Genomic DNA, 26,753 nt, shown 5'->3' with positions numbered 1-26,753 from the left:
GTGAGGGCTGAAGACAACAACTACTTGTCTTTTCTGTTTCCCTCCCAACTGCTCTGTAGCAAAGATGATACAGCTGACAGGATCCACATAATAAATATATTCTGCAATATAGAAAACATAAAAAGAAGTAATTAGTTATCTGCAAAATACCATTTACAAATACATTTAAAATACTTTCACTCATCTGATGATGAAACAAACAAGGCTAAACATAAGAATGTGTGTGTTTTACATAGTTTAGATATTTAGAGTTCCTGAATAAAACGGCAATCACTACAGATGATTTTCTTTGGCAACACCATAACGGCCATTTGCTGCCCACTAACTTCCAGTAGACGATCACAAGGAATCAATAATAGAGCAGATTATTTCTGATAAGCAAAATAAATGAGTAAATTACTTTAGTGTAAACTTAACTTTAGGCCAGGCGTGTAACCTTGACAACGGGTGTGTTCAGATCCGACGCACTATCATCTACACCAGACACGAGCAGATGAAACATAGAACTGATTAATTATATAAAACAAAAGATATCAGATGTAGTAAATCAAAAATTACATAAAATTCATCAGATTATACAATTTAGGAAATGTGTCACTAATGTCCAATACAGTAACCTTGGCCAGATCTGTGCCTTGCCCCAATTCTGTCTTTGAGCTCTTCAGGCAGTTCCTTTGACCTCATGATTCTTATTTGCTCTGACATGCATTGTGAGCTTAAATAGAAGCAGAAATGGACAGCACCTGAGTTAAATATATGAATGTTACAGCAAAGGGTCTGAATACTTTGGACCATGTGATATTTCAGTTTTTCTTTTTAAATAAATCTGCAAAAATGTCAACAATTCAGTGTTTTTCTGTCAATATGGGGTGCTGTGTGTACATTAATAGGGAAAAAAATTAACTTAAATGATTTAGCAAATGGCTGCAATATAACAGAGTGGAAAGTTTAAGGGGGTCTAAATACTTTCCGTACCCAGTGTGTGTGTGTGTGTGTGTGTACACGTATGTATGGTTCAGTCTGTCAGCATTGCATAATGATATAGGGCGAATAGTTGTGAAGGCAAGACATTCTCATTTTTCTCCATGCTTACTTCGAAGTGGTGTTTCGCTTTGCGTTTGACCATATAACCAAGTTTTTAAACAATGTTAATATTAGTCCATTAAAAATTATATACATGAAATAATAAGGAAAAAGTCGTTTTTCTCAACATATTGCATGCAAATCTTAATGATGTCTGTTTTTCGCGCATAAGCGGATAACCTAGAGTCAGCTTAAATTCGATTTGATTTTCTAAAGTTACATAAGTACTCTTTTAATTCGTTTAGATTTCTCCAAGAATCATAAGTAACTTTTACTTGACTGTTGAATGTTTATTGTTTGCAAGTCTAAAGTATAAGTATACTTAAGTGTGTGTGTGTATATATATATATATATATATATATATATATAATTATACTTAAATTTTTACTTTAACAAAATTATTATTTGTAAAAAAAAATACACTTTTTTTGTTTAATTTACATAACCTTACAATCATTTTTTTACAGTGCAGTTCCAATTTCCCATTTCAGCATGCAGAGAGCTTTCCTGGAGAATCATTGAGCCATACTATACACAATCCAAAGGCCAAATATAACACACTAAAAAGGAAGTCAGGATGTTTTTGAGGACTTTTTGACACAGCTGTAAAAGCACTGGGGATTGTAGAATGTTTATTCTTTAAAATTGTATTTGGTGCCTCAGCATTTATGACGGTGTTTAGAATAGACTATATACTGTATAATGCTCGTCTTGCCATACCCTTGAATGGGATGTTCTTGGCATATTATTTTTGCAAAGCATTGCCTTTAGTAAAGTATTACTGTGACCCTGAGCATCTTGTTACTGACCACTTAATTTTTTGTCTGCTTTAAAATCTTAAAATAATTTCACTCCAAATGTATTTTTTTAAACACAATTTTATTAAATGTTGTGAAACACCTTTACCTAGCATCAATGAAATGCCGGGTTTTTAGAATCAGTTTAAACTTTATTCTGTGGTTAAATTTTTAATGTGTAGTCCATTATTTTCCTAATCCTAATAATAGCAGTATTTCTTTTGCAGCAGTTAGCTCCTCATGTCCGTGTTTGGGACTCTGTGAGTCTAAACACTTTGCACGTTCTTGGGGCTGGCTTTTTCGACAGGGCTCTTGTGTGCCTCGCCTTCTCTAAGTCGGTAAGAGACATTTTTTACATATTATATATCAGAATGGCTTAAGGGATTTCATGAGGGGGCATGGTACTAATCATGTTTTCTATATTTAAACTCTTTAGAATGGGGGCAGCTGGTTGTGTGTAGTAGACGATTCCAACGACCACGTCCTCTCAGTATGGGACTGGCAGCGAGAAGAGAGACTTGCTGATGTTAAGGTTTGTGTCATTTTGGGACACGTCAGCATTCTAAATAACCTCATGGAACAACTTCAAATCCAACCTTTAGTCATGTATGAAGCATTGGGGCCAAAGTGTAGTAAGATGAGTCAGTCTCCTGTAACAAATGTTATGATTTTTAGAAAAGGAATGTTTTTAATCTAGCTCAAGTCAAATGTTAATGACTGTTTTTTTTTTCTTATTACAGTGTTCCAATGAGTCAATCTTTGCTGCTGATTTCCATCCAACGGATGCAAACATAATTGTAACGTGTGGGAAGTCCCATCTTTGCTTTTGGTCACTAGAAAAGGGCTCCCTTCTAAAGAAACAGGGGCTGTTTGAGGTATATTTACAGGTTACAGTATATCTATTTTTGAGGGGTTAGCCTGTGTTAACAATTATTATTGTAATTAATACCAAGCATGTTTATGTTTCTTGCAGAAACAAGAGAAGCCCAAGTTTGTCTTGTGTGTGACTTTTTCTGAAAATGGTGACACCATCACTGGTGACTCCAGTGGAAATATACTTGTATGGGGCAAAGGTAAAGAATTGTGGCAATACATGCAATTGTTTGTGGAAATGTTTAATAAATCACTGATTTAAAAGTCTGGATGAAAATAAGATCATGCATGATGCATTCAGTATCCATTCCATGTACACATGTTGAATATTTCATTAACATGTTTATGATAGCTGTACATCCTCAGCATTGTGAGCTTCGCAAACCGTAACAGTGTAACAGCTGCAGGCACAAAATTTGATTACCGATTTCTGGGAAGGATTTTCAATCAGTGCTGCTTAGCTGAACAGATTCCTCCTACGCTCATTGTTTCTGACCTTCCAGAGAGCGGGGTTAATGTTTGCTAATGTGGTTCACTGCTCTGTGTCTGTCTCGAAGGCTCTAATCGCATTACTTTGCCCATTCTGGGTGCACACGAAAGCAGCGTCTTCGCACTGTGCATGCTGAGAGATGGCACATTGGTTTCGGGTGGAAAAGACCGTAAGCTGACTTCCTGGGATGGAAACTTCCAGAAGATTCATATGGTGGAGGTGAGACACAGTTATGTCACCTCAGTGAATAGAATAAAATTATGATTATTTCATATTTAATGTTAAACTAGACTAATGACTAATAATTAGTTGTTCATCAATGTATGTTTTTTTTTTTTAGGTTCCTGAAGTGTATGGGCCTATTCGCACAATTGCTGAAGGAAAAGGAGAAACGATTCTCATTGGAACAACCAAAAACTACATCCTGCTGGGAAATCTGAATGGGGATTTCACCCCTATTACACAGGTGAGTCCAGAACTATCTTAAGGCTATATAGAAAGCTTTCACTTAAAAACAAAGTTTTTTCTTAGTTCACTTTATATCTGATTGTCTTGTAGAAATAATTCAGTAATAAGCCATAGGTGAAAAATCTGATCTGAATTTTACATAATTTAATTAATAGCTTTCCTAAAAGTAATTATTGTAAACACAACTCAACTATTTCTTTATTTTCTACATTTTAGTCTATATTTAAGCTTAATATAATTTTTTTTTTATTATATTTTTATTAAGAAGCAGTTTTACTGAAATCAGAAGGGAGATGTAGAACAATATATATAAAACAATGTTTTGAGCCACCGGTCATTAAAAAATTTGAACATGTTTTACTGTAAAAGCCTGCAAAGTGCCCAAAGATACAATTTTAAAATCGGTTGTTTACTGCACACAACAACCTCAGCAGCCACCTTATTTCCCTTCTCATCTGTTTTAACCACCCAGGGTTTAGCATCATCAGTATATTAATCATAGGCTTGATCATCTGTCATCATCGGCACCTGTTTCTCACTGGTTCATGCCTTAAGTTTTTAGTTTTCTTAATTTTATGTTTAAATAATTTAATAAGTGATCGGGGTTTGATTCCGGCCAGGTTCAATTCCCGCTTTCGTGTGCATGGAGTTTGCATGTTCTCTCCATGGTTGGTGGCTTTCCTCCCACAGTCCAAAGGCATGCAGATTAGGCTAATTGGTGTTCCCCAAATCGCCCGTAGCGTGTGTGTGTGCCCTGCGATGGATTGGCGCCCTGTCCAGGGTGTACCCTGCCTTGTGCCCTAAGTCTCCTGGGATAGGCTTTTGTACACAGGACAAAGCGGTGTGAATGATGAGTGCATAAATAAGTGATTTAATTGGTCACTGTGTGGCTTAACAAACAAACAAAAAAAAAATTCTCTGAAACTGATTAGGTACGGGGATTGAATGGAAGGAGAGCAAAAAACAAAAAGCTTCATGTCTGGAGAACTATTCCTTAAGACTACATAAAAAAATGTAAGAATGTCAAGGCTCTTAGAAAAATATAAGACATGAGGGAAAGATCTAGACTTCTGCACAGTACTGTAGATTATGAATGAACGTGGCTAGGAAATTCTTCTCCGGGCAAGATGAGGAGGATGAAAAGGAATGGCATTCAAAAGGAAACCCTAATCCTCTGGGCACAGTAGTGGCATTTTAAAGCATTACTTATCTACAACTATATACTATAAAATCAAACAGTACTCTGTTCAAGAGATGTACAGTGTGAGCATAATTTTGCTTGATTATTAGGGAGGCAGTTCTACAGTATCCAAGTAAACCAAGGTGTGAAACATTGCTATTCTTTAAAAAAAATATATATATATGGTTGTTTTCAGGGACATACTGATGAGTTATGGGGCTTAGCTGTGCACCCACTGAAGCTGCAGTTCCTCACCTGTGGTCATGATAAACTGGTCAGTTTGTGGGACTCTGAATCCCATCAGCCACTCTGGACCAAGACACTGGAGGTGATCAGAAACCACAGCATGCACCACATATTTTAAAATATATTGTACTCGTCTCAGTGAAGAAATTGTATTGACTTTATGAGCTCCTGGAATATTATCAGGATGCAGTGTCCAAGTCTAGGTTGAACTTTGTGTGATTGGTAGCTATGATTGAGGTCTGTGATTGTGTTTATGTGGACAGGATGCTGCACAGTCTGCAGGCTTCCATCCTTCTGGAGCAATCGTTGCCATAGGAACACAGACTGGCAGGTGAGAGAGGCTGTCCCTTCACAGCAATGAGGTCTCTGACATGTCATTATTGTTCTGGCAAATTTCTAATAGTCTATTACATGGGAGACCCTAAACGCATCATCATTATGCAAATGTAATACACAGAGACAGGACTAGTCCGGGTTCATTGTCCAGATATCCTTTAAAATGATTAATATTCATGAAACAGTCATCAACATATCAAACGAAACAAGACTAATAACAATTGAAGTGTTTAAAAATGCTCCAAGCAGAGTTTTTATATGGTCCTTTATGCTGTTCTAATTGTATGGACAGGTGGCTTGTTCTGGATACCGAAACTAAGGATCTAGTCACAGTTCATACAGATGGAAATGAACAGCTCTCAGTTATGCGTTTTTCTCCAGGTAAGGATTTGTCTGACAGCCACTACAGATATTTTCCCACTCCATCATTTTTTTTTAAAAAGTAATGAATCCAGGAAAATTTGCTGAATGTCAGTGCACATGACCCTCACATTAAACTGCATTGAACATTTTGTCTTTCAGATGGTAATTTCCTTGCCATTGGGTCACATGACAATTACATCTACATTTATGCGGTGGCTGAGAATGGCAAGAAGTACAGTCGAGTGGGAAAATGCTCAGTATGTTTCGTAACATTTTAAAAATATTATCATCCATGTCAACTGTTGTCTTTCAAATGATTATGTTTTAATGTCTTTTATGTCCCTTCAAATGACCACAATTGACAATTGTTTGTTTTTTTATTTTTACCAAAAAAAAACTGTATTTGTGCAAAAATATGCATTACACACTAATGTAATGTGACAGTTTTAAATAATAAGGTTATAAACTAAGAAGATTTGGAACATTACTGGAATTGGGTTAAGAACTGTCCAACATTTTATTAAAACTTTGAAGGATAAAGGTGAATCATCAACTCTGTGGGAGAATTGTAGTCGGGAAAGAATCGCGAATAGAGATCATTCAAACACTTGCGTCATAAAAAAATCATCAGTCAAACCACAGCTATGTTTATTATTGAATGTAAGAACATTTCCACAATATAATGTGACAAAAACCACAGGATTGGTACCAGCTGTGTGGCCATATGAAAACCACTTGTTAATGAGACTAATAAGAAACAAAGCTGCAGTTTGCTAGGAAGCATAAAGACAGGAATTGGAGTAATGGAAAAAGAGTCATGTGGTCTAATGTATTTAGATGACCTTTATACCAGATCGATGGGCATGTCAGAATAAGAATGGGAGTGAATGAAGTTATACACGCATTAGATATAGTGGCCACTGTACAAGCCTTTAAAGGCAGTGTTATTATCTGCGATTGCTTCGGGTGATTGGGCCCAGAATCAACAATGTTATTCGGCAATAAAATAATTCAGCTGACTACCTGAATGTACTAAATGACCAAGGAATCCCATCAATGGATTTTTTTACTTCCCTAATGACACTGGCATATTCCAAAACTCAGATTATGAAAAAATGGTTCTGGGAGCATAATGAATCATTTTCATAAATAAATTGGCCACCACGTTTTTTTTTAAACCCAGACAGTGTACATGCATGTTTATATTGAAATATTTCGATTAGTAGCAGTGATGTTAATTTGTTGGTTGGTGTTTAATTTATAGTGTTACGGCAATATTTGTTTGAACATTAAACCTTTGGAAAGTGTTTGCTGCTCTGCTGCTCCATTAGCTAGAGATAAATTCCAGCTGGCACTATTATCAGTAGTCGCAAAGTTGACTCAAAACAAACTATAACAATGAACACCTCTAAACAAGAGTCAAGTCAAAATTTCGTTACAAAATAAATTTTAGATTCCACTGACAATCACATATCAATTATAAATACTGATACGTATGCAGGTTGTTCCGCGTGGATTTGTTCCGGATTTCCCTGTAAATTGTAATTTACAAAGCAGGTTAGTATTGTTAGTTTTGTTGTGGTCTTTTGCAGGGTCACTCCAGCTTCATAACTCATTTAGACTGGTCAACAGACTCTCAGTATCTGGTATCCAACTCTGGAGACTATGAGATACTTTACTGTGAGTACAGCTGCATTTCATATTAACCAGTTCTATTAAACAGGTCAAAGCATTATGCATCTGTTAGATAAGAGCTTTTGAGCGTTCATTGGATAATGTGCTTGTTTGTCCAGGGATCCCTTCTGTGTGTAAGCAAGTAGTAAGTGTGGAAACTACCCGAGATATCCCATGGGCTACCTTTACCTGCACGCTGAGCTTTCATGTGTTTGGTGAGTTTCAGGCAGTAATGTGTAATTATAAGATTGGTCAAAGACCCATGAAATAGGTTTCATTGAAAACGATAATAAAAGTGCTTAATGTGTTCATTAAAATGTCTACACTGGTTCATTGTATATGGATTAGTATGGATTACAATTTTTGAACGTTAGTTCCCGGGTGATTTAATTTATCCTCTCCCTCAGGCTTGTGGCCAGATGGTTCTGATGGGACAGACATTAATGCCGTGTGCACTTCCAGTGAGAAAAAGCTTCTCGCCACTGGGGACGATTTTGGAAAAGTGCACCTTTTCTCATTCCCCTGCTCTCAATCCAGAGTAAGCAACCGGCACATGTTTTTATTATCCTTCATACATTATAATTATACAGTACAAATAAAAAAATTAGGTACCTCACTTGTTCTGCTTTTTTTTTTCTCGCTCTCTTTCCTCAGGCCCCTAGTCATGTCTATGGTGGTCACAGCAGTCACGTCACCAGTGTTAACTTCCTGTTTGATGACAGCCATTTGGTGTCCACCGGCGGCAAGGACATGAGTGTAATGCAGTGGCGTGTAATTTAAAGAACTACTGACAGCATATGTGAAAACCGACTGGGATTATTCGCATTTCTGTTAGATTGGAATGAACTCATTTGAAGGTTTTTCCTGTGTAATGAAGTAAGGCAGGCCAGTTTAAGCTATTGTTTGCAATTTGCTGAAACACAAAGCCAGCGTTCAAACTAAGCTTACTGTCTCATCTGCCATGAAGACGGCATCTGACAAACACAACCCACATTTACCTTGGAGTGATGAATATGAAAAACTTTTCTACACATGATGCATTTTATGTGATGCCAAAGCTGACAAATTTGTCTTGAAACTGTTACAGCAGACAGTGGTGTATGACTCCACCATCTGGCCTCAAGAAGTATTGCAACCATGGCTGTACTAATGAATTTCAGTGAGAAGTCTCCAAAACTTCCTGAACTGTTCGCTCTTCCTTTAAAGAGACATTGTGTATATAAAAGAAGCGAAACAGCAGGAACTTGCAAAACACAACAACGGCACTGTGATTTAACAAAAACAACAACAAAAAACTTTGACAACACAAAAGCTTATACTGTAGCTTTAGGGTACTAAGATCATCATAAATGTGCTCTCTATTAAGAATTAATGAAGTGTCTTAACTCACTGCAGGTTCATGAAAATGGTGAGCTTTCTTAAGTATTTAACCCCACCCTGCCACGCCCCCTTACATTGTGTAGTGTTACAACCTCTGCAAATTGGACTCATTTAGCTCAGTCAGTAGTTGAATTAATTCAGTATTCTTAAATATTATGTGTGTTTTGTGTACATTTACGACATAATTTCAATCAATTCCCTTTCATTTCCAGGTTGTAACACTACAAAAATTGTACAGTTCAAGGGGGTGGTGTCAATAATTATGCAATACACTGTATTTCATTCATTTCTGAAGGTCTCACAGAGCAAACTGTCATCATGTGGATTAGATAAAACACTACTAACAATAATTTTTAAATCGGTTAATGTATTATAGTTATTTTAAACTACTCTATGCTGAACTGTCTCTCCACTGCCTGATGGCAATAACCATGCTTCATTTCTTTTGCACTGAAAAAAAAAAACGGAGAAACTCATCAGGGTTTTTAATGACTGTAGTTAGTATATCAATTCTGTCTTAGCATGCACAGGTTTGGGTGTATTTTTTAAGACTTTTCCATTCAGACTTTCATTTGCGTATTGATTTTCATGTAGCAACGATGTAAAGATTTTGTTTTAAAAAATATGAGTGTTACAATTTTTTAAACATTGATGAGTAGGCTGAACTTGAACGTTACATATGAATGAATCAGTAGCTACAGTATGATGGTATTAGGCATGTTACTGGCAATTTACAGTAAGTAGATGATTGTTGCAGAATGCATAATAAAATGTCAAACAAAAATCTGGTCTCATCCTAATCATTAACAACTTTGATACTTCATTCAAACCTAGAAATCTGGATGTATGTGGTATTTTATTTATACACATTTTGACACAATAATTGTAATATTCTATATATAGAGAAAAATATCTTTGTGTCACCTCATTTTTAAAACAAGGCTACCTCATGGCCTTATGTGACATGTATTTTAAATCCATTACCAAGATTAAGCAAGCTTAGTTTACACTGCTGGAAACAAAGAGCTTAGACCAACATAACTGATAGGCATAAGAAACATCATAAAACATGCAATCATTTTACCCTATCCAGCACTGATGGCTCAGTGATAGGTTTCTCGCCTGTCATGTGGAAGGCCCTGTTCAAACCCCAGCCACTGGATGCAGTGCCAGTCCCAAGCCCTGACAAAATGGGAGGGGTGCGCCAAGAAGGGCATCTGGTGTGAAACCTGTGCCAAGCTTGTGTGTGGACTGGGTGGTCCACTGTGGTGACCCCTTGCTGGGAGCAGTTGAAATAGTTAAAATACAGCAATTCAAAGGTTCCTTTAGTAGCAGCTTTGAGCGTGTATTGTTGGGTCGGGTGTTTCCATCTTTCTCTTGACAATACCCCACAGAAAATCAGGTCTGGTGAGTTAACCACAGTAATATGTCATGGTCAGCAAACCAGTTAGTGGTAGTTTTGGCACTGTAAGCAGGTGCTAAGTCCTGCTGTAATAGGAAATCGGCATCTCCATAAAGCTCCATTATAAATATATAAACATAAAGAAGCCCATATATGGCATTCATATATATAGTATTCAAAGAGCTGAGAGGCTGATGGTCGTGGACATCTGCTTTGCAGTCTACACTCCAGACCTTCCCATTAAGATTCAATTATGCTTAAATCTGGTGATTAAGGCCATAGAATAAGCATGCTCATCAACCTTTAAATATTTACAGCAGTACATCACCAGGAAAGAGTATTGGGTGCACCTGGTCCTGGAAAATGGCCTCATGTTTGTTGGCAGGTATACAACTATGAAAAGTATAACTGAACCTAATGATTCCCATTCGATGGCTGCGTATACCATCGTGGATCCCTGACTGTATCATTGTCTGTGTACAGTAGGTTTACAGCAGACAGTGTTGAAGGGATCCTTTGGGTACTTTCAACAAAATGGAATATGATTTCAAATAAATAGACTAATCTGACTGAAATTGGTGTTTCATTTTCATTCAATTCATTTAAATGTGATTTGTTGTACAGTACAATTGTAATTTTTGGGCTTTAGTGCCAGACTATTCCTGTCGGTGAACTTTGTTCCTCTTTGCTGATGCTGCTTGTCCAGTTCTGAAATGCTGCCATGACTTTTGAAATATTTCTCTTTAAACATTAATAATTTCCAGATTTTTGCAATTGGTGCACATGCTATTCAAGCTTCCCCTGTTGAAATTTTTGTCTCATGATGTTCTAAATCTTACATTTCAAAAAGCTAATCATCATACCTCTTCTATAGCTGGGTTGCATGCTGATATTTTGCAATCAGTCTAATATAACTCATCTGTGCATCTGTATTTATAATTGTATGTGCACTGTTTCATTCCACTGTTACTGATATTTTGTTCAGCCACACAGAATGCCTTCTTCACAGACAGAAGCTATATAAAGGTGGACTGATAATAACATCTTTTTATGGGCCAGTTTAAATCGGGCCACGGATATATCTCTGCTCAGTTGGTTCTCACTGAGTATTTTTAGAGGTCTTAGTGCTAACCCTGCTAAACATCCAGCATAGTCTGACCAGCAACCAGCTGCCATCTCATAAGACAAGCTGGTCAAACTGGTACTGAAGTGCTGAACAAAACAGTTTCTAATTTACAGCTACTGAAGCTACAATATAGACGTTTTACCTATATAAATTTGCACTATAGTACGGAATTTTTTTTTTTATCTAAAAAATAAAAATTGTACCATCTAATCTACTGTACATCCATCCATTTTCCATAAACGGTTTCTCGAGTACGATCACATAGGGCTGGAGTCTACACCAGCAAGAAACTTATTATTATTATTATAATTATTATTAATATTATTATATTGTTACTAAGGGGCGGCAGTGGTAAAGTGGCGTAGTGGTTGGCACTGTCACCTTGCACCTCCAGGGTCCAGATTTGATTCCTGCCTTGGGTCTGTGTGCATGGAGTTTGTATGTTCTCCTCATGCTTGGTGGGTTTCCTCTAGTGCCCCGATTTCTTCCCACAGTCCAAAAACATGCAAATTAGGCTAACTGACATTCCAAAATTGCCCACAGTGTATGAATAAGCATGTGTATGTATGTGTGTGCCCTGTGATGGATTGGCACACCGTCCAGGGTGTACTTTACCTCATGCCTTAAGTCTCCTGAGATAGGCTCCAGGCTCCCTATACGACCCTGTACAGCAGTATGGACAGTGAGTGATTATTAATAAAGGGCCACTCTGGATGAGATCCTTAAACCCGCACACACTTACACACTCACACACTACCAGCAAATGCCAACCTGCTTGCAACATGCCCAGTGGAAACTCCACATGCACAAAGCACATAGGCAAGATTTAAACCCCCAACCTTGCAGGCGTGAAGTGACAGTACTAAACATAATCCACAGTGCCACCTATGTGTTCTGCATTATATTTAATAATATATAGTCTAGTTATAACTGAGCCTCCTGATTATTACAATTCTTCCTCCGTGTACATATGTATTAATTAATTAGTTAATAAGTGCAGTCCCTGAGATATGAACGCACATTACAGAATACAGTACTGCTTTATTGTACAGTACTAATAATCCAACAAAGAGGGCACCGCCTACTCCGCGTGACGGCTCCTTAAACTGTCGCGCATGCGCGTTGCAAGACAAAAAAAGAAAGTCGGCTGTTTCTTAGCTGACTGGATCACTTAAAATAGATGGCGAAAGGACGAAAAACCACAGAGAGATTTAGTGTAATGAAATAAAAGCAGTTGGTAATGTGAAGAAGTTATTGAACCTAAGAAGAATAACCGCCACACCTTACAACACAGACGTTGCAGTAACTCGTACTTACCAGTAGGGGCCAGCGTTTCCCGGTTCTTTACCTTCGCTGCCTTCAAACCGGCTTGCCTAAATTCAGGAGGGAGTTAAAACGGCATCTCCGGAGCGCACGAGCCACTCGGCGATGTTATATGGGCGCGACCGTTGTCTGATCATGGAATTGGTTTTAGATATATATGGTATATAAATAAGAAGAAATTTAATGCCTTATAATGCAGACAGAGGCTGCTGACTTGGCTGAGCTGTTAAGAGGGCTGTGTCGCCCATCACTGACGGAGCGCTGTTATCATCACCTCGTCTGAGAGCCATTATTACCAAAAGAAAAAAAAAGAAAAGAAAAAAATCTCAACGCTTTCATCTTATACGACTGATCCGCGCGTCTGACCCGGGGCTTATACGCGATCTCAATGCGCCGGTGATTGTGCGGGGACACAGACCGCGTTTAGATTTACCTCTTTATTGTCTGATAGCCCGTGGAGAACGCCGATAAAATGAGGTAAGTCATTACATCTTTTGGCGTTATTTGTTGCCAGCGTGTGCGGCAGATCCGAGCGACATTTAAAAACGTGAATGAAAAATAATAACAATACAAATAACGACAGAATGAGATTTGCGGGAATGTGTTTTTAAATCCGCGTCTCATCTAACTGCAGATGTCTGTGCTGCCTAATGCACAACACAGAGGGCCTGTGAAATCACCTGTCCTGCTGTTGTGCTGACAGAAATCAGGGTGTGTAATGGTCCACTCAACGCCCCAAGATCATCATCATCATCATCATCATCATCAATTATCCATAATATTCATGTCATATCCTATGCATTCAATGCTTTGTGATCGAGACGCGCTCGTGTATAGGCGATGCTAACCCTATTATTATTATTATTAAGAAATAATTGTAGACACTGCAAATACCGTCATACAATCTGCTGCCTTTAACAGGATGATCAATGTGCACTAAATGTAACACATTGTATCAAAATGATGTCATTGTAGTGACAGTCAGGCGACGCGATAAGTCTTGATGACGTCACGACTCGGATGTTGAGTAGGGATGCTGGATTCTTAAAAGAAGAAACGCACAAACACATCCAGGATTTTTTTTTTCCTCCACAAATTTTGGAATGTCTATAAACAAACTCACTCACTCATCTTCTATACCGCTTTATCCTGAACACAGGGGGCCTGGAGCACATCGCAGGACACTTAGGGGTAAGTGAGGCGGGTACAGACTGGACGGGGTGCCAATCCATCACAGGGCACAGACACACAATTTTGGTTAAGCGGTAGCCAATTAGCCTAATTGTATGTCTTTGGACTGTGAGAGGAAACAAAGGAACATGCAAACTCCATGCACACAGACCCGAGTCAGGTCTCGAACCCTCGACCCTGGAGGTGCAAGGCGACTTTATTGTCTGATAATAAAGTCACCTATAAACAAGCACGTTTGGGAATAATAGTTCTGTTCATTAATTCATTGTCCCTAAAGACTTTCAGTTCATTGCCACTAAAGACATTGTCTATTTTGAAAAGCTTCATCAGATTCCATTGTCAGATTCCTGCTTCACTGAAATCTTGATGTAGATTTAGATTTAAAACAAGCAACGCATTGTGCACAGAGCAGACAGTGGCAAGGAAATGAAATAAACTCAGACTCAGTAGGAAATGTTCATTCATATTCCAATCATATTCTGGTTATTATCGGATAGTGGGATTATTACGATCATTAATTCTTTACTATAAAGTCGAACAGAACTGAGTATGTTGAAAGGTTGTTCAGTATGATCATCGGGTTCTTTATAAATACATCAGACATTTCTATGTACAAGTCTATGGTATCCAAGGCTGGGTTATTCTTGAAATAGGGTCTCTCACCTTAGTATGTTCAAGAGGAGAGAAAGAAACATGGAAGGTAAAGTAGCAGTGAATTCAAAGCGTATTCCAGGAAGACTTGACACACACATACATATTCATACATTTAGTTACCTGGTGGCAATTTAAAGTGCCAGTACACCTGCTGGAATGCTGAAAAAAACCAGATGAATCATGGAAGAAATCACTTTCGCTTAAAATCGGGCTGGGGACCCTGAAGCTGTGGGGGGGGGCAATACCACCCGCTGTAACACTGTAACATCTAAAAGTAATTTTGTTTGGTAAAAGCAAAACAAACTTTAACACCAATACATTAAAGTCGTTAATGTAACTTTTTTTTTGCCATAAATATATTTCAAGCAAATAGATAAACTATTGCCAGTGATTGAATTATTTATACACATTTTCATTCCATGTAAACCACCAGCTAAAACCTGTGCTGATCATACTGTCTCATATCCAAGTTTCCTTTCTCTTTATAGCCTTCCTTTTTTAATTGTTGACAGGATTAAATAGCACGCAATACCAGCTCATGACCTCTGTAGGGACGTTCAAGGCAAACAGGGGCTCGTGATGAATTTCTCGTAAACAAAGGCATGAAACTGACTTACATTTACAAAAGACTTCAGCAACAGAACGTTCATGAGGATCCTATACGGTGGCCGTGAAGTGCAAAACAAATTAACAAAACTGAAAACAAAATAACAAAACCCAAAACAAAATAACAAATTCAGAACCAAATTAACAAAACGGAAAACAAAATAACTAATATCTGACTGGCCGGAAGTGCAATACAAATTAACAAAACGGAAAACAAATTAAAAACCAAATAACCAAACCCCAAAAAAATATTTTTGGAGGGGGGGTTTGTTGTTTTGTTTTTGGTTTTGTTATTTTGTTTTCGGATTTGTTGATTTGGTTTTTCAATTTGTTAATTTGTTTTCGGATTTGTTAAGTTGTATTGCACTTCTCGGCCTTTCAGATATAAACCGGAAAAGGTAGGTATAGTTTGCGAATGAAATGCTTACCGCTGATTGGACGAGACATCTGTCACTCGAGAAATACAGAAAGTAGGAACATGTTTCTTTATCTTTGTTTCTTATGTGTTCTGCTTCACTTTAAACTATGATGGCCGTGAAGTGCAAAAAAATTAACAAAACTGACTTCAGGGCCACCGTAAGAACGCCATATTTGAAACCACAATAATGTTTGCACATTCAAACACACACAAATCTACCGCTACTACAGTACTTCCTGTATATCTCGAGTGACAGATGTCTTGTTCAATTAGCGTTAAGCATTTCATTCACAAACTATACCTACCTTTTCCGGTTTGTATCTGACTGGCCGAGAAGTGCAATACAAATTAACAAAACGGAAAACAAATTAAAAAATTCAAAACCAAATTAACAAATCCAAAAACAAAATAACAAAAACAAACAACAAAACAACAAAACTCCCCCCCTCCAAAAAAATAGTTTTGGGTTTTGTTATTTGGTTTTTAATTTGTTTTCCGTTTTGTTAATTTGGTTTTGAATTTTTAAATTTGTTTTGCACTTCACGGCCACCATAATCCTAACTGCAGTGAAACATTTAAAAGGTGTAAATGTTTTACAAAACTCCATACATCTGTAAATGACGATCCCGGCCGAGGTGGCTTGAGGCCCACTGCAGTCGTTCCCGTGAATATTCAGCGAGTGGAGAACACCTGATTCTTGAAAATTGACGTAACTTATTGACAACTAATGGAAGAGACGAATCTCTATGTGAACAGAACGCATAATCATTCTCAAACACCACTCACACGTTACAGGGACTCAGCTGGCAGTTATTGCCTCATCCCTCATACAGTCCTAACCACGCTTCAGGCCATTTCTACATGTTTGGGTTATTAGAGGAGTTCCCGGGAGGCCAGTGTTTCTGGCGTGAAGCAGGCAGACTGATCATGGTTCTAGTTTACTGAGAAAACGTTCTCTCTTAATGGTATCCAAGCACTTGGATAGGTGCATTAGTGTAGAAGGGGATTATGTAGAAATTTAAAGGTAGTTCTTTTACTCTTATAACTGTGTTCTGTTATTCTGCAAAGTCGATAGACCTGGTTTGCCTTGTTACCGCCCTACTATATACTGTACACATATACATCTTTCTGATGTGGGTTATTTTTAGATTTTGAGGTCATGCTCCATCGTTGTAAGATGAATCTGCATTCTTTCCCCTATCTGCCATATGCGCATAGTGGGAATATAAAAAATGTTCAGAAGAGCTATTTTTGTAGACTGACTGTGAGAGCGTTTGCTCGAGTGACTCATAAAGGGCCTGTGTTATGTGTCTATGTGCGTAGTCTGTTCATGTGTGTTTGGTGATATTTTCAGACGCCACAGGTGTAGTAGTGAAGGGTCTCTAGAGGCAGAAAAATCATCAGAGGCTATGTCTCGAAGGTCTTTACCACATGCCAATAAACACATGTGAAAATGATAACACTGTTGTCATGATCATTTTCTCCTTATTTTTATACTTGCTTATGATGTTGATCTCAAAATTACAAGTCATGCATTCTTCAATGTAATGAAAACCTTAAGCACCTTTAACTATGTCCTTCAAAAATGAAGCTACTTGGACATCCTTTCAAGTTTTTGGCCTGTCTTTTTTCCTGTTAAGATGTGGACTTCCTGTTAGGATTATTTTCATCCGTTCCATCGTTTGCTTCGCATCGCTTGTACATCAGAATGACATACTGTAGTTTGACGACTCGTTTTGTATCACGACAATGTCACAAAAGCAAGGTTTGCTAATTAGAAAGTCAGCACAGTGTTGCTTTTATAATCGGTCATCCTTCAGGATACTGTGCGGTTCAGATTCTGCTTGTGTTCACCTTATGCAAGTTCCTCCTTTTCACTTATTATTTATTTCGGCATTTTGGTCCATCCACATGCCCTTCATGCACCAGATACTCCCCAGTCTGTAGATATATTTGTAGTTTCTTTGGCAGTAACTTAAGGGGTTGGGATAGACGCTCTATTCTCATTCACAATTTTGGCAATTTATCTGCATGTCTCTGGACTGTGGGAGAAAACCCACCAAGCAAGGAAAGAAGATGCAACCTCATGCCACACAGGACCCTGGAGGTCCAAGGCGACAGTGCTAACCACTAAGCCTCCGTGCCGCCTGTTAAAGATCCATACTCGAAGACCAATGACTACTATAAAGAATAGTTACAAAAAATATTCCAATTTATCTAAATTGATATAAAGCAGTTACTCATACCCTCACTCACTCAGTCTCTATACCACTTAATCTGTACAGGGTTGTGGAAAGACATGGATCCTCAGGGGCACGAGGAATGTGCACACTCACATTATGGGCAGTTTGGAAACGCCGATTTGGACCGTGGGAGGAAACCAGAATGCCTGGAGGAAACCCACCAACCACTAACATATGTGTGGTCCAAAGCATAATTCCAGCAAGCGATTTACGTAATTTAAGTAACATTGTTGTGATGTAATTTGTTGTGCCCATGTTGGTATGTGTGTGTTGCCCGGGGTACAGTCTTACATAATCGAAAATACGTTTTAGATCACATAACACGAGTTTGTTTTCCAGTTAAGCGGTCTTTTCGATTCCAGAAATCACTACTTTGTGTGTTGTACAGTGCGTGTGTGTGTGTAGTTGCAGTATTTAGAAGGATCATGTGGTTGTTCAGCATAAGCAATATTCCAGCCTCCTCCTCCTCCACCCTTCATTCCTGTGGATAGGAAGGAGAAAGCTACTGGTTTGTAGCCGTCACATGCTTATCTTCCTCTCCTTCTTTCTCTCCATTCCTCCTTTGCATACTATTGCTCTCCTGTGCAGGGTCTCTTGGCTGTCCTCCTTACATTTTTTTTCCTTTTCCTCAGGCCTACCAAAACACACACACACATGCATGCGCACAGGAACCCATGCACACACAAACACAAACACACACACACACACACTCAGCAATTGTGGTAGCCAGGAACACTGATTTGTCTCGCCAGATGTTCTTTCAGAAGAATTAGCTGATTAGTTTTCTCACCCTGAGCCATAACACAAACAGAACTCTCACGTTCTTGAGAGCTTTAAAGCCATGGACATGTAGTTGAAGTGACAACAGCTGTGCAGTGGATAGAAGCCAAAGAGCAGCTGTCAAATAATAGCTTTCATTACTTCATGTGCCTCCCACATTTCACTGCTGCCTCATTATATGTGAAGAATGACATATATAGAACATTAAATTGTACGCTATGAACACATACACACATAGCGAGCGTTAGAAAAAATTTTCTGGACTTTCAGAAGAGAAGAGCTGCTGGGCAGAAAAATAGAGACAGCACACACTTGGGAACCTTTTCAGGAAGTGTAAGTATGTTGTTGGAAAGGCCAGATTTGGAAAAGTTTCCATGAGCGTCTGTGCCAGCTCCAGCTGTGAGTCTCTACCTCTTTCTGGGTTACCATTTAAAGGTGCGTTGGGAAGAATTTTCTCTTTTACGATGTGTACTATAAATACACCGCAACGATATAATTTTACTCTTTGAGCTATCTTAACAAGAGAACGCAACAGACGGCTACGATTTCAGGGACAGCGACAAGCAGCTAGGTGACGTTAGTTGGTTAGGTATAATGAGGTGTAGTGATTGAATTTAAATAATTTGGATGGTTCCTTGGACCAATCGTGTGGCACGTGTTCTGTGATCCTTTTCAGTTTTCTATTTAAAACTTGCTCAGCTTGATCCCATTTCTCATTTCGTCTTTATAAAGACGGCTAAATACTTTAATATTTATGGTTTCACAATGAACCAAAAAGCTTAGAAGGCAGAAGCAGAAAAAGTTCTTGCCTTTTCTTGCTTTGCGAAACTGCTAACATGAGCATTTTTCCCCCCTAAGTCGATCGGGCAAAGGTTTAAAGAAAGGATTCTTTTTTCTTTTTTTTTTTGACGTAACCTTTCAATCACTTTAGCTGTCGCTTTTCTAGCCAGTTATTCCTGCTTTCTTCTCTGAATACAGTCAAATCAGCGCCAAGGCTTGTTCTGCGTCCACCACAGTCGGCCTGGTTAAAAACACCTGGATAGTTCTTATGCACTGTTGTATTAAGTGTCTTTTTTTCAAACTTTACACACCACAGTGGATTGTTTATAGGTTCTGAGAAGGCATGACTTACATATGTACAGTACATGCTACAATTTGCAGGAGAAGCAAGTTAGCGGTGTTCATGGCTAACGTTACCTCATCTTAGAGCAACTCGATCATGTCTTTAAAAGAAAGAACAATCATGGACCATTACGGGAGCCAGTAAAATGAAGCACCTGTTAAAGAAAATATGGAAAAATGAGAATACCAAAACACATGTACAACACTGTCAAGCTAGCCAACTGAAGATCGAACATCGCTATACAGCTGGATAGCAGTCACAGGAATGCACTAAGGAAGCACAATAATGAGGCTGATGAAACAGACACATTTAATCCAAGATAATAGATTGTGTTAAGTTTGTGGAAGATCTTCATTCTGATCCAGTTTTTGGAAGATGTTTATTATGATTCTGATGTGGGAGTGGTGGCTTAAGTGGCTAAGGCTCTATGTTGCTGATTTGTGCACCTGAGGATCCGGGTTTAAGCCTCCCCGTTGGTGGGTTGCCATGCCCCATTCTACCCAGCCACTGCATGCAGTGCCAGTCTCGAGCCCAGTTAGAAAAATAGGAGGGTTGGTTTAGGAAGGGCATCCGGCATAAAACCCGTGCCAAGTTGTGTGCGGATCGGATGGTCCACTGTGGCGACCCCTTGAAGAAGGCAGCTGAAAGCAAGTTATGATACTGTTGACTGCTCCGATGAAAAATTATGAGTGTACCACTGTGCAAAACAAAACTTGCAATTAAGTTACGTTGGTTTGATTACATTCTGCATACTTGTATGTGAACTCGAATTACTAGTTTCCGAGTTCATGTGTAGCATCGTTGCCTCTATTTTGGATGTGTTCCATATCATTTGGGAAAGGTTGTACATTCATTCATTCATTCATTCATTCATTCCTGGAGCCTATCCCAGGAGACTTTGGGGTACACCCATGAAAGGTTGCCAATCCATCGAAGGGCACATACACACTATGGGCAGTTTGGGAACACATGTGTTTGGACTGTGGGAGGAAACTGGAATACCCAGAGGAAACCCACCAAGCACGGGGAAGCAAATTGTAAACTCTATATACACAAACCCCGGGGCAGAAATCTAACCCTTCACCTTGGAGGTGCAAGGCCATATTGTTAAGCATTACATCACCGTGCTGCCGGGAAAGGTTGTACAAGGAAATGTAAACGGTTTCCGTAAACATTTAAAAATAGTTATGCCTTACCGTTTTGTCCTTTGTTTACAATTTTACAAAATTCATAATACATTTTGACGAACATAATACTGCCATTGTGTAAATTACTGACATGCTAAGTAACTTGCTGTGGTTTCTGATCCAAGCCATAACAATAACTTAATGCTTGAATTCATTTTTGTGTTGTCTCCCATATAAGGCAATTTTTATATTTTTTAATAATAGCCCGGATTTATCAGTGCACTTTAAAATGACATCACCGAACATGATTCGCATTCATCGTACTATTAACGATGAGGAAAGAGCATGTAAGAAAAACGAAGTTTTTATAACCCTGGTGCTTTGACTGGCTCTGACCTGGAAAAGCTTTGCTGAATCTGAACGTTCTTTAAGCAATATCTCTGTTCAGACTGTTCAAGCAACATGCTTTTTGCTAGCAGAGACCTCAGGCTGTATGTATAAGGATTTATGAATGAATGACTAGCAGCTGCTATTCGTTCTAGCCTCAGTGGGGAAGGAGATTGCCATGTGTCCACTTTCATCATGACTGCGGAAACAGCTTCCTAGCTCACCTCCTGCATGGCATGCTCTCATTCCTCATTACAGAGCAGCTTAACACTGTGGCGCTTTTTTTTTCAGGATAAAGAACAATTGTGGCTTTATCGTTGCTTTAGGGCTGTAGGGGGGGTTGGGAAAGTTATCAACAGGAATAAGACGTTGGTAGATTATGTAATAATTGCTTATATCATATGGGTGGGGGGAGCAGATTTTAAAAATTTTATTTTAATGAGGAGATCTTAGCCCACAGCAAGATTTGTTCATGAGTGTGTGTGTGTGCTGTACTTGCATCTTGAGCAGGGGCTGTTAAACTGTCTCTCATCATGTCATTACAGTTCTGTACGATTGTTTAGTTTGGACACACTGTAAAAAAAAAGGCTGTAGATTTGACAGTAAAACTGACGATTAGGGTGAAAAAGTACGGGCTGTAAAAATTCAGTTTGCCAAGGATACACTGTGCTGTTGTTTTAAAGTAGCATTAAGTCAGTTATTAATAATGTTAATGCACTGTACTGTGTGTACCGAGTCACATCAGCATAGTGAAAAAGAAAACATTTGGAAATGCATTACTATCAAACACTTTACCAGTTCATGCAACTGATTTGATAGCTTAGCTTCGAAATTAGCTTCCCTTTACACTTCACTCATACTTCTGTTATCAATGTATCCTAAGTAACAGATAAACCTTGGACCTGGGGTTCCCCCAAAACTATTATGTAAATTATGCATACATATTATACTATTATACAGTATATGCATAATACTATTATGCATTGTACAAACCCCCCTCAGAGTGAGGTTCTTTATGAATATAATTCGCTAATTTAAATATTAAGCCCATTATTCAAATGTGTTCAGTAATATTCAGGCCATTTTTTTAAGCCATAGATCTTTTATTTGTGAATTTCCACCAACAAAACCAGTTTATGTTATTTGTTTTTTAAATTATTGTTTTTTTTTCCCCGTTAAATCCGTTCAATTCAAGCAACTAATCAAACCAGGTAACAATTATAGAAACTCAGCGATGACGTAAGGTGTCATCCTATAGCAGGGTTGAGAAAAAAACTTAATGGACCACTTGGTTATGTATCATGGACCCCTAATGTGAACCAGTTAAAGGGGTTGTCTGTCAGAGTTGGGTCCAAGGAACACCAAATTGTTAATGAATTTTAGCTCACCATTACACCACCAGTTCTAATATTCATCACATACAGTAACTGTTAATCTAATGTATATTATTGTATACTGGCTGAACAAAAAAAGGTCATCATTTCAGAAGGGTTAAATCATTGGGCTGCATCAATCAAAGAGATTTATTTATTTATTTATTTATTTATTTTAATTAAGGAGATTAAAATTACTGGGACTGGGTTAAGAAAACTATAATGCATGTAGTAAACCATCAGCACTACATTTTTTTTCTCTGCAAAGAAAAATCATGAATGGAAAACACTTAAACGTGCATGGTAAAACAAGTAAAAACCATAGCTATGTTTAATACTAAAAGTAAGAGCATTTGCATACACACACGGTCTAATGAGAACTCATAGGATTGGGACTAAACAGCTGTGTGGGCATAAGAAACCATTTGCTAGTAAGACTAATCAGAAAAAAATTGACTTTGGACCAATGGAAAAAGGTTATGCGGCTCTCTTGAAGAGTGATAGGCATGTCAGGGTAAGAAAAGATGAGCATGAAGCAATGCACCCATCATGCATAGTGCTTACTGTACAAGCCTCTGGAGGCAGTATTATGATCTGGGGCTGCTTCATTTGGTCAGGTCTAGACACAGCAACGTTATGGCAAGTGGCAATAAAATCAAATAAAGTATTGTAAGCTGATTACCTGAATGTGCTGAATGACCAGGTAATCATATGAATGAAAAGTGTTTTTCTTTTCAGGATGCCAAATTGTAAAAAAGTGGTTCTGGAAGCACAAGGAGTCATTTACACATGAACTGGCCACCATGTTGTCTATAATCATCACTAAAGGAGACTAAATAAAAGCTTAGTGTGTGCACATTTTTTGGCCAGGCAGTGTATTTTACTGCAGCCTTTTCCATGACCATGTTAACAATTATTTTATAGTGCAATTGTAATTATATTGTTAATAACGTACACTATATTGCCAAAAGTTTGTGGACGCCTGACTCACACCCATATGTGGTCCTACTTCAAATTGTTGTTGAATTTTGGTATGTTGTAGTATTGCTGTTTCTTTCAATAGAACTAAGAGGCACAAACCTGTTTCAGCACAAAGTAAGGTCCATAAAGACATGCCAATTTTGGTGTAGAAGAACTGGAATGTCCTGCACAAAGCCCTGACCTCAAACCAATGAAAATCTTTGGGTTAATTTGGAATGCCAACTTTACAACAGATTTACAAATTCCCAGAGCGGGGGTCCAATATTTAATTAGAAAGCCTTTGAGAAGAGTCGAGGTAATCATAATAGCAAAGTGAAACTAAATTTATGAGACCAAACATTAATTTAATGAGAGCCAGTGTTTAGCTCTTACAAAATGTGTTGCGAGACATTAGCACTAGATTCTGTGTGTGTTTGAAGGTAAAATTATAAAAATGCAAAATTTATTCAGATGTGTAGAAGTGTGATTAGCACTGACTGTCATTTTGTTTAGCAGTGTATGATACAAGCATCCACAAAGCCCTAAATATGTCTAGGTTTTGTAAACCTCTTCTTTGCTCAGCTGGGGGTTGGGCGTGTGATGAGGTAATCCCCCTTGGAGTACCACACATGTCCACTATCTACCCAAATCCCTGACAAGTGCAATCCAATCCCAATAGACATCTGTGCTATAGTGTACATCTCTACGCTAGAGCACTTGGCCATCTCTAAGTGTTTTACACAGTTCTTGTACAGGTCGTTCATCAGGAAACATCCCTGCTGACTTTGCAGTCACATATATTGAGAATATGCAACCCTACTGTACAGTACTGTATATCTTCATACATATCTGTTTTCTGAATGAAGTGTCCGGTTATGTGGTATCTAGTGAATCATGGTTTAGTTTCAGCACAGTTTATAGAGGTAGATGAAAAAAACGTGCTACAAAGAAAAACAGCAGTGTTACAGGTGCAGTTGCTCACTTCCCTTTTCTTGACTAAAGAAGATATTTATTTCCATGTTGTTTGCATGTTCACAGTGCTGATTTATTTAGTTGGTTTTGTTACAACGAGTAAACAGTACTCCTGCTAGATGCTTCTCCTTCCCACCTGATATCGACAGCTTTCCACTGCTTTATGACCAGAATAACGTTGGCGTTGATGGAGTCTCAGCCTCAGGTCCTAGTATATGTTATGTCTTGGTTATTAATAGTTTACACATGCCACTAAGTTAGTGTTGTTTACAGACAACTACGTTTTATGTCCTTTTTGCGGTCAATTGTAAAAGCTCTGATGCTTTAATGTCTAATTTAGCTGTTATTGTTCTTGCATAAATTCTGGAAAATTCAAATAACCCTCAGCAACAGAGCACAAGACACACAACTGCTACAGAACAAAAGCCTCATTTTGTAATATCACTCAAAGCTAATAGAAAATACAAGGAAAGCCCTGAAACCCAGAGCCCTTTTTTGCTCTACTGTTTTAATAAATATATACAGTAGTACCTTGGCAAATGAATTGAATCGGTTCCTCAAGGCATAAATTTGTATTGCGAAAAGCATTTTCCCATAGGTAGTAATATAAATGCAGATAATCCGTTCCAGCCACTTATTACCAATATTACCAATTTTCAACAATATGATCATATTTTTGCATGTAAAAACAATCTAAACATTTAGAGTACACATGTAAATCAAGTAAAAATAGTAAATAAATGGACATTAAACCTCACTTAATCTTAATTTATAATTCCTCTTGGCTGTAAAAACGATTCTAAAAGCGGCACCCTTTTCTTCTTGCCACTGTCCTTGCTAACATCCTTGGGACCCATGGTGCTAGGTCTTCACTAAATCTTGCAAAAATGCAAAAAAATTAAAAATAAACTCCCAGCTCGGTTTGTTTGTTTGTATGCTGAAAATGCTTTATATGCGGTAAATTTCTGGGTGTGAGACTGGACGTTCAAATGCTGAGGTCTTACTGCATGGGATTAGGATTATGTAATATAATTATGGAGTGACGTATACTATTTTTTTTAGCACAAACTAGGCAATATGATGAATTGAATTTTATTTCATTTTACTAACTATACAAATAATACTATGCGCAAAATGGGGCACATAGGCAAAGAAATAGCACAAATAAATATGATCATGTGTTTTTATGGTTATTTTAGAATGTTTGAATGAACAAAAATAATAATGAGCATTTGATAAGTTAGAAATTTTTGCATTGTCATCCCTATAATCCTGAATCGGTAAATTTATAAAAATGTACATGTTTTTTTTAAAGTAACGGCAACTTTGGTTCTATCGACATATCCGAAAATCCAATGCTCACTTTAATGTTTGTAACCTCCCTCTAGGTAGCAAATAATGTGCCTATCAATTTGAGAGATTCCAGATCCAGTATATAACAGCCTTGGTCATTAATATAAAAGTATACCCAAGTAAGAATTTAATTAATTATTATTCTCTTTAATTAGTGAATAAATTCATGGTGAAACTGTACATTGTAAAGTATTACTAAAGACCGTTAATACAACTGTAAAAGGTCTGCCAAACTTAAAACATAACAGATCTTTACAGGAAATATTTTGTTAAATACACAACCATGCTATTTGCCAAGAAGGGGTATAAAGGTCAGCAGTGCTGCTGTTTGGCACTAAAGCATTGGAGTTGTATGAATAGCATTAGTAATGGCATGGAAGTGGATTAATTTGAGATTTTATTCATCACTGAATAATGATAATAATACTATAATAATAATAATAATAATAATAATAACAATAATAATAATAATAAGTCATGCAGTGAGGTGTGCTTAGAGGCTGACATACTTCATTGTGATGGTGAAAGGAAGTGTTACTAGTTTGAAAGTATACAACGCTGGCATTTCATTAAGCTCATCCAACCAACCTTTTTTTGCCAGACTCAACTAAGTGAAGTCATATTCAGTTCCCCGTCCTCTGTCAAAACCTTCCTCTAAAGCCTTGTACAGTGGTAAAGTGGGATGAAAAAATTAACAGTAGCAAAGCTTTTGTCCATGTCCAATCCTTCACACCTGCTTTCAGATACATAAACTTAGCAATGGTATAGACTAAACTTGTCCTCGTTGAGCTTGCAGAATGTGATACTAGTTGTGTCCAATCTGCA

At 37.9% G+C, this 26,753-nt stretch overlaps 2 protein-coding genes across 5 annotated transcripts in view; both read left to right on the top strand.

Moving 5' to 3' along the window:
* eml1 (EMAP like 1) overlaps nucleotides 1-9,674 on the top strand; it is a 47,684-nt gene extending 38,010 nt beyond the window's left edge. For all 3 annotated transcript variants that reach the window (XM_053509535.1, XM_053509534.1, XM_053509533.1), the window contains 14 exons: nucleotides 2,108-2,218; nucleotides 2,317-2,412; nucleotides 2,621-2,755; nucleotides 2,854-2,953; nucleotides 3,311-3,462; nucleotides 3,584-3,709; nucleotides 5,088-5,219; nucleotides 5,401-5,468; nucleotides 5,766-5,854; nucleotides 5,996-6,093; nucleotides 7,429-7,516; nucleotides 7,630-7,725; nucleotides 7,918-8,048; nucleotides 8,165-9,674. In XM_053509535.1, the coding sequence (XP_053365510.1) occupies nucleotides 2,108-2,218; nucleotides 2,317-2,412; nucleotides 2,621-2,755; nucleotides 2,854-2,953; nucleotides 3,311-3,462; nucleotides 3,584-3,709; nucleotides 5,088-5,219; nucleotides 5,401-5,468; nucleotides 5,766-5,854; nucleotides 5,996-6,093; nucleotides 7,429-7,516; nucleotides 7,630-7,725; nucleotides 7,918-8,048; nucleotides 8,165-8,290 (1,548 nt within the window). In that variant the 3' untranslated portion in view covers nucleotides 8,291-9,674. The remainder of the gene's footprint in view (nucleotides 1-2,107; nucleotides 2,219-2,316; nucleotides 2,413-2,620; nucleotides 2,756-2,853; nucleotides 2,954-3,310; nucleotides 3,463-3,583; nucleotides 3,710-5,087; nucleotides 5,220-5,400; nucleotides 5,469-5,765; nucleotides 5,855-5,995; nucleotides 6,094-7,428; nucleotides 7,517-7,629; nucleotides 7,726-7,917; nucleotides 8,049-8,164) is intronic.
* Nucleotides 9,675-12,566: 2,892 nt separating this feature from the next.
* evla (Enah/Vasp-like a) overlaps nucleotides 12,567-26,753 on the top strand; it is a 42,776-nt gene continuing 28,589 nt past the window's right edge. The window contains exon 1 of one of the 2 annotated variants that reach the window (XM_053510447.1): nucleotides 12,567-13,218. In XM_053510447.1, coding sequence (XP_053366422.1) covers nucleotides 13,214-13,218 — 5 coding nt within the window. In that variant the 5' untranslated portion in view covers nucleotides 12,567-13,213. Of the gene's footprint in view, nucleotides 13,219-18,860; nucleotides 18,967-26,753 lie in introns of those variants that run through there. The other variant, XM_053510448.1, reaches the window with a different exon arrangement.

This window comes from Clarias gariepinus, chromosome 13, assembly GCF_024256425.1.
Source record: "Clarias gariepinus isolate MV-2021 ecotype Netherlands chromosome 13, CGAR_prim_01v2, whole genome shotgun sequence".
NCBI classification, from domain to species: Eukaryota; Metazoa; Chordata; class Actinopteri; order Siluriformes; family Clariidae; genus Clarias; species Clarias gariepinus.
Note: the sequence above shows the minus strand (reverse complement) of the source record. Positions and strands in the feature narration are given on the sequence as shown.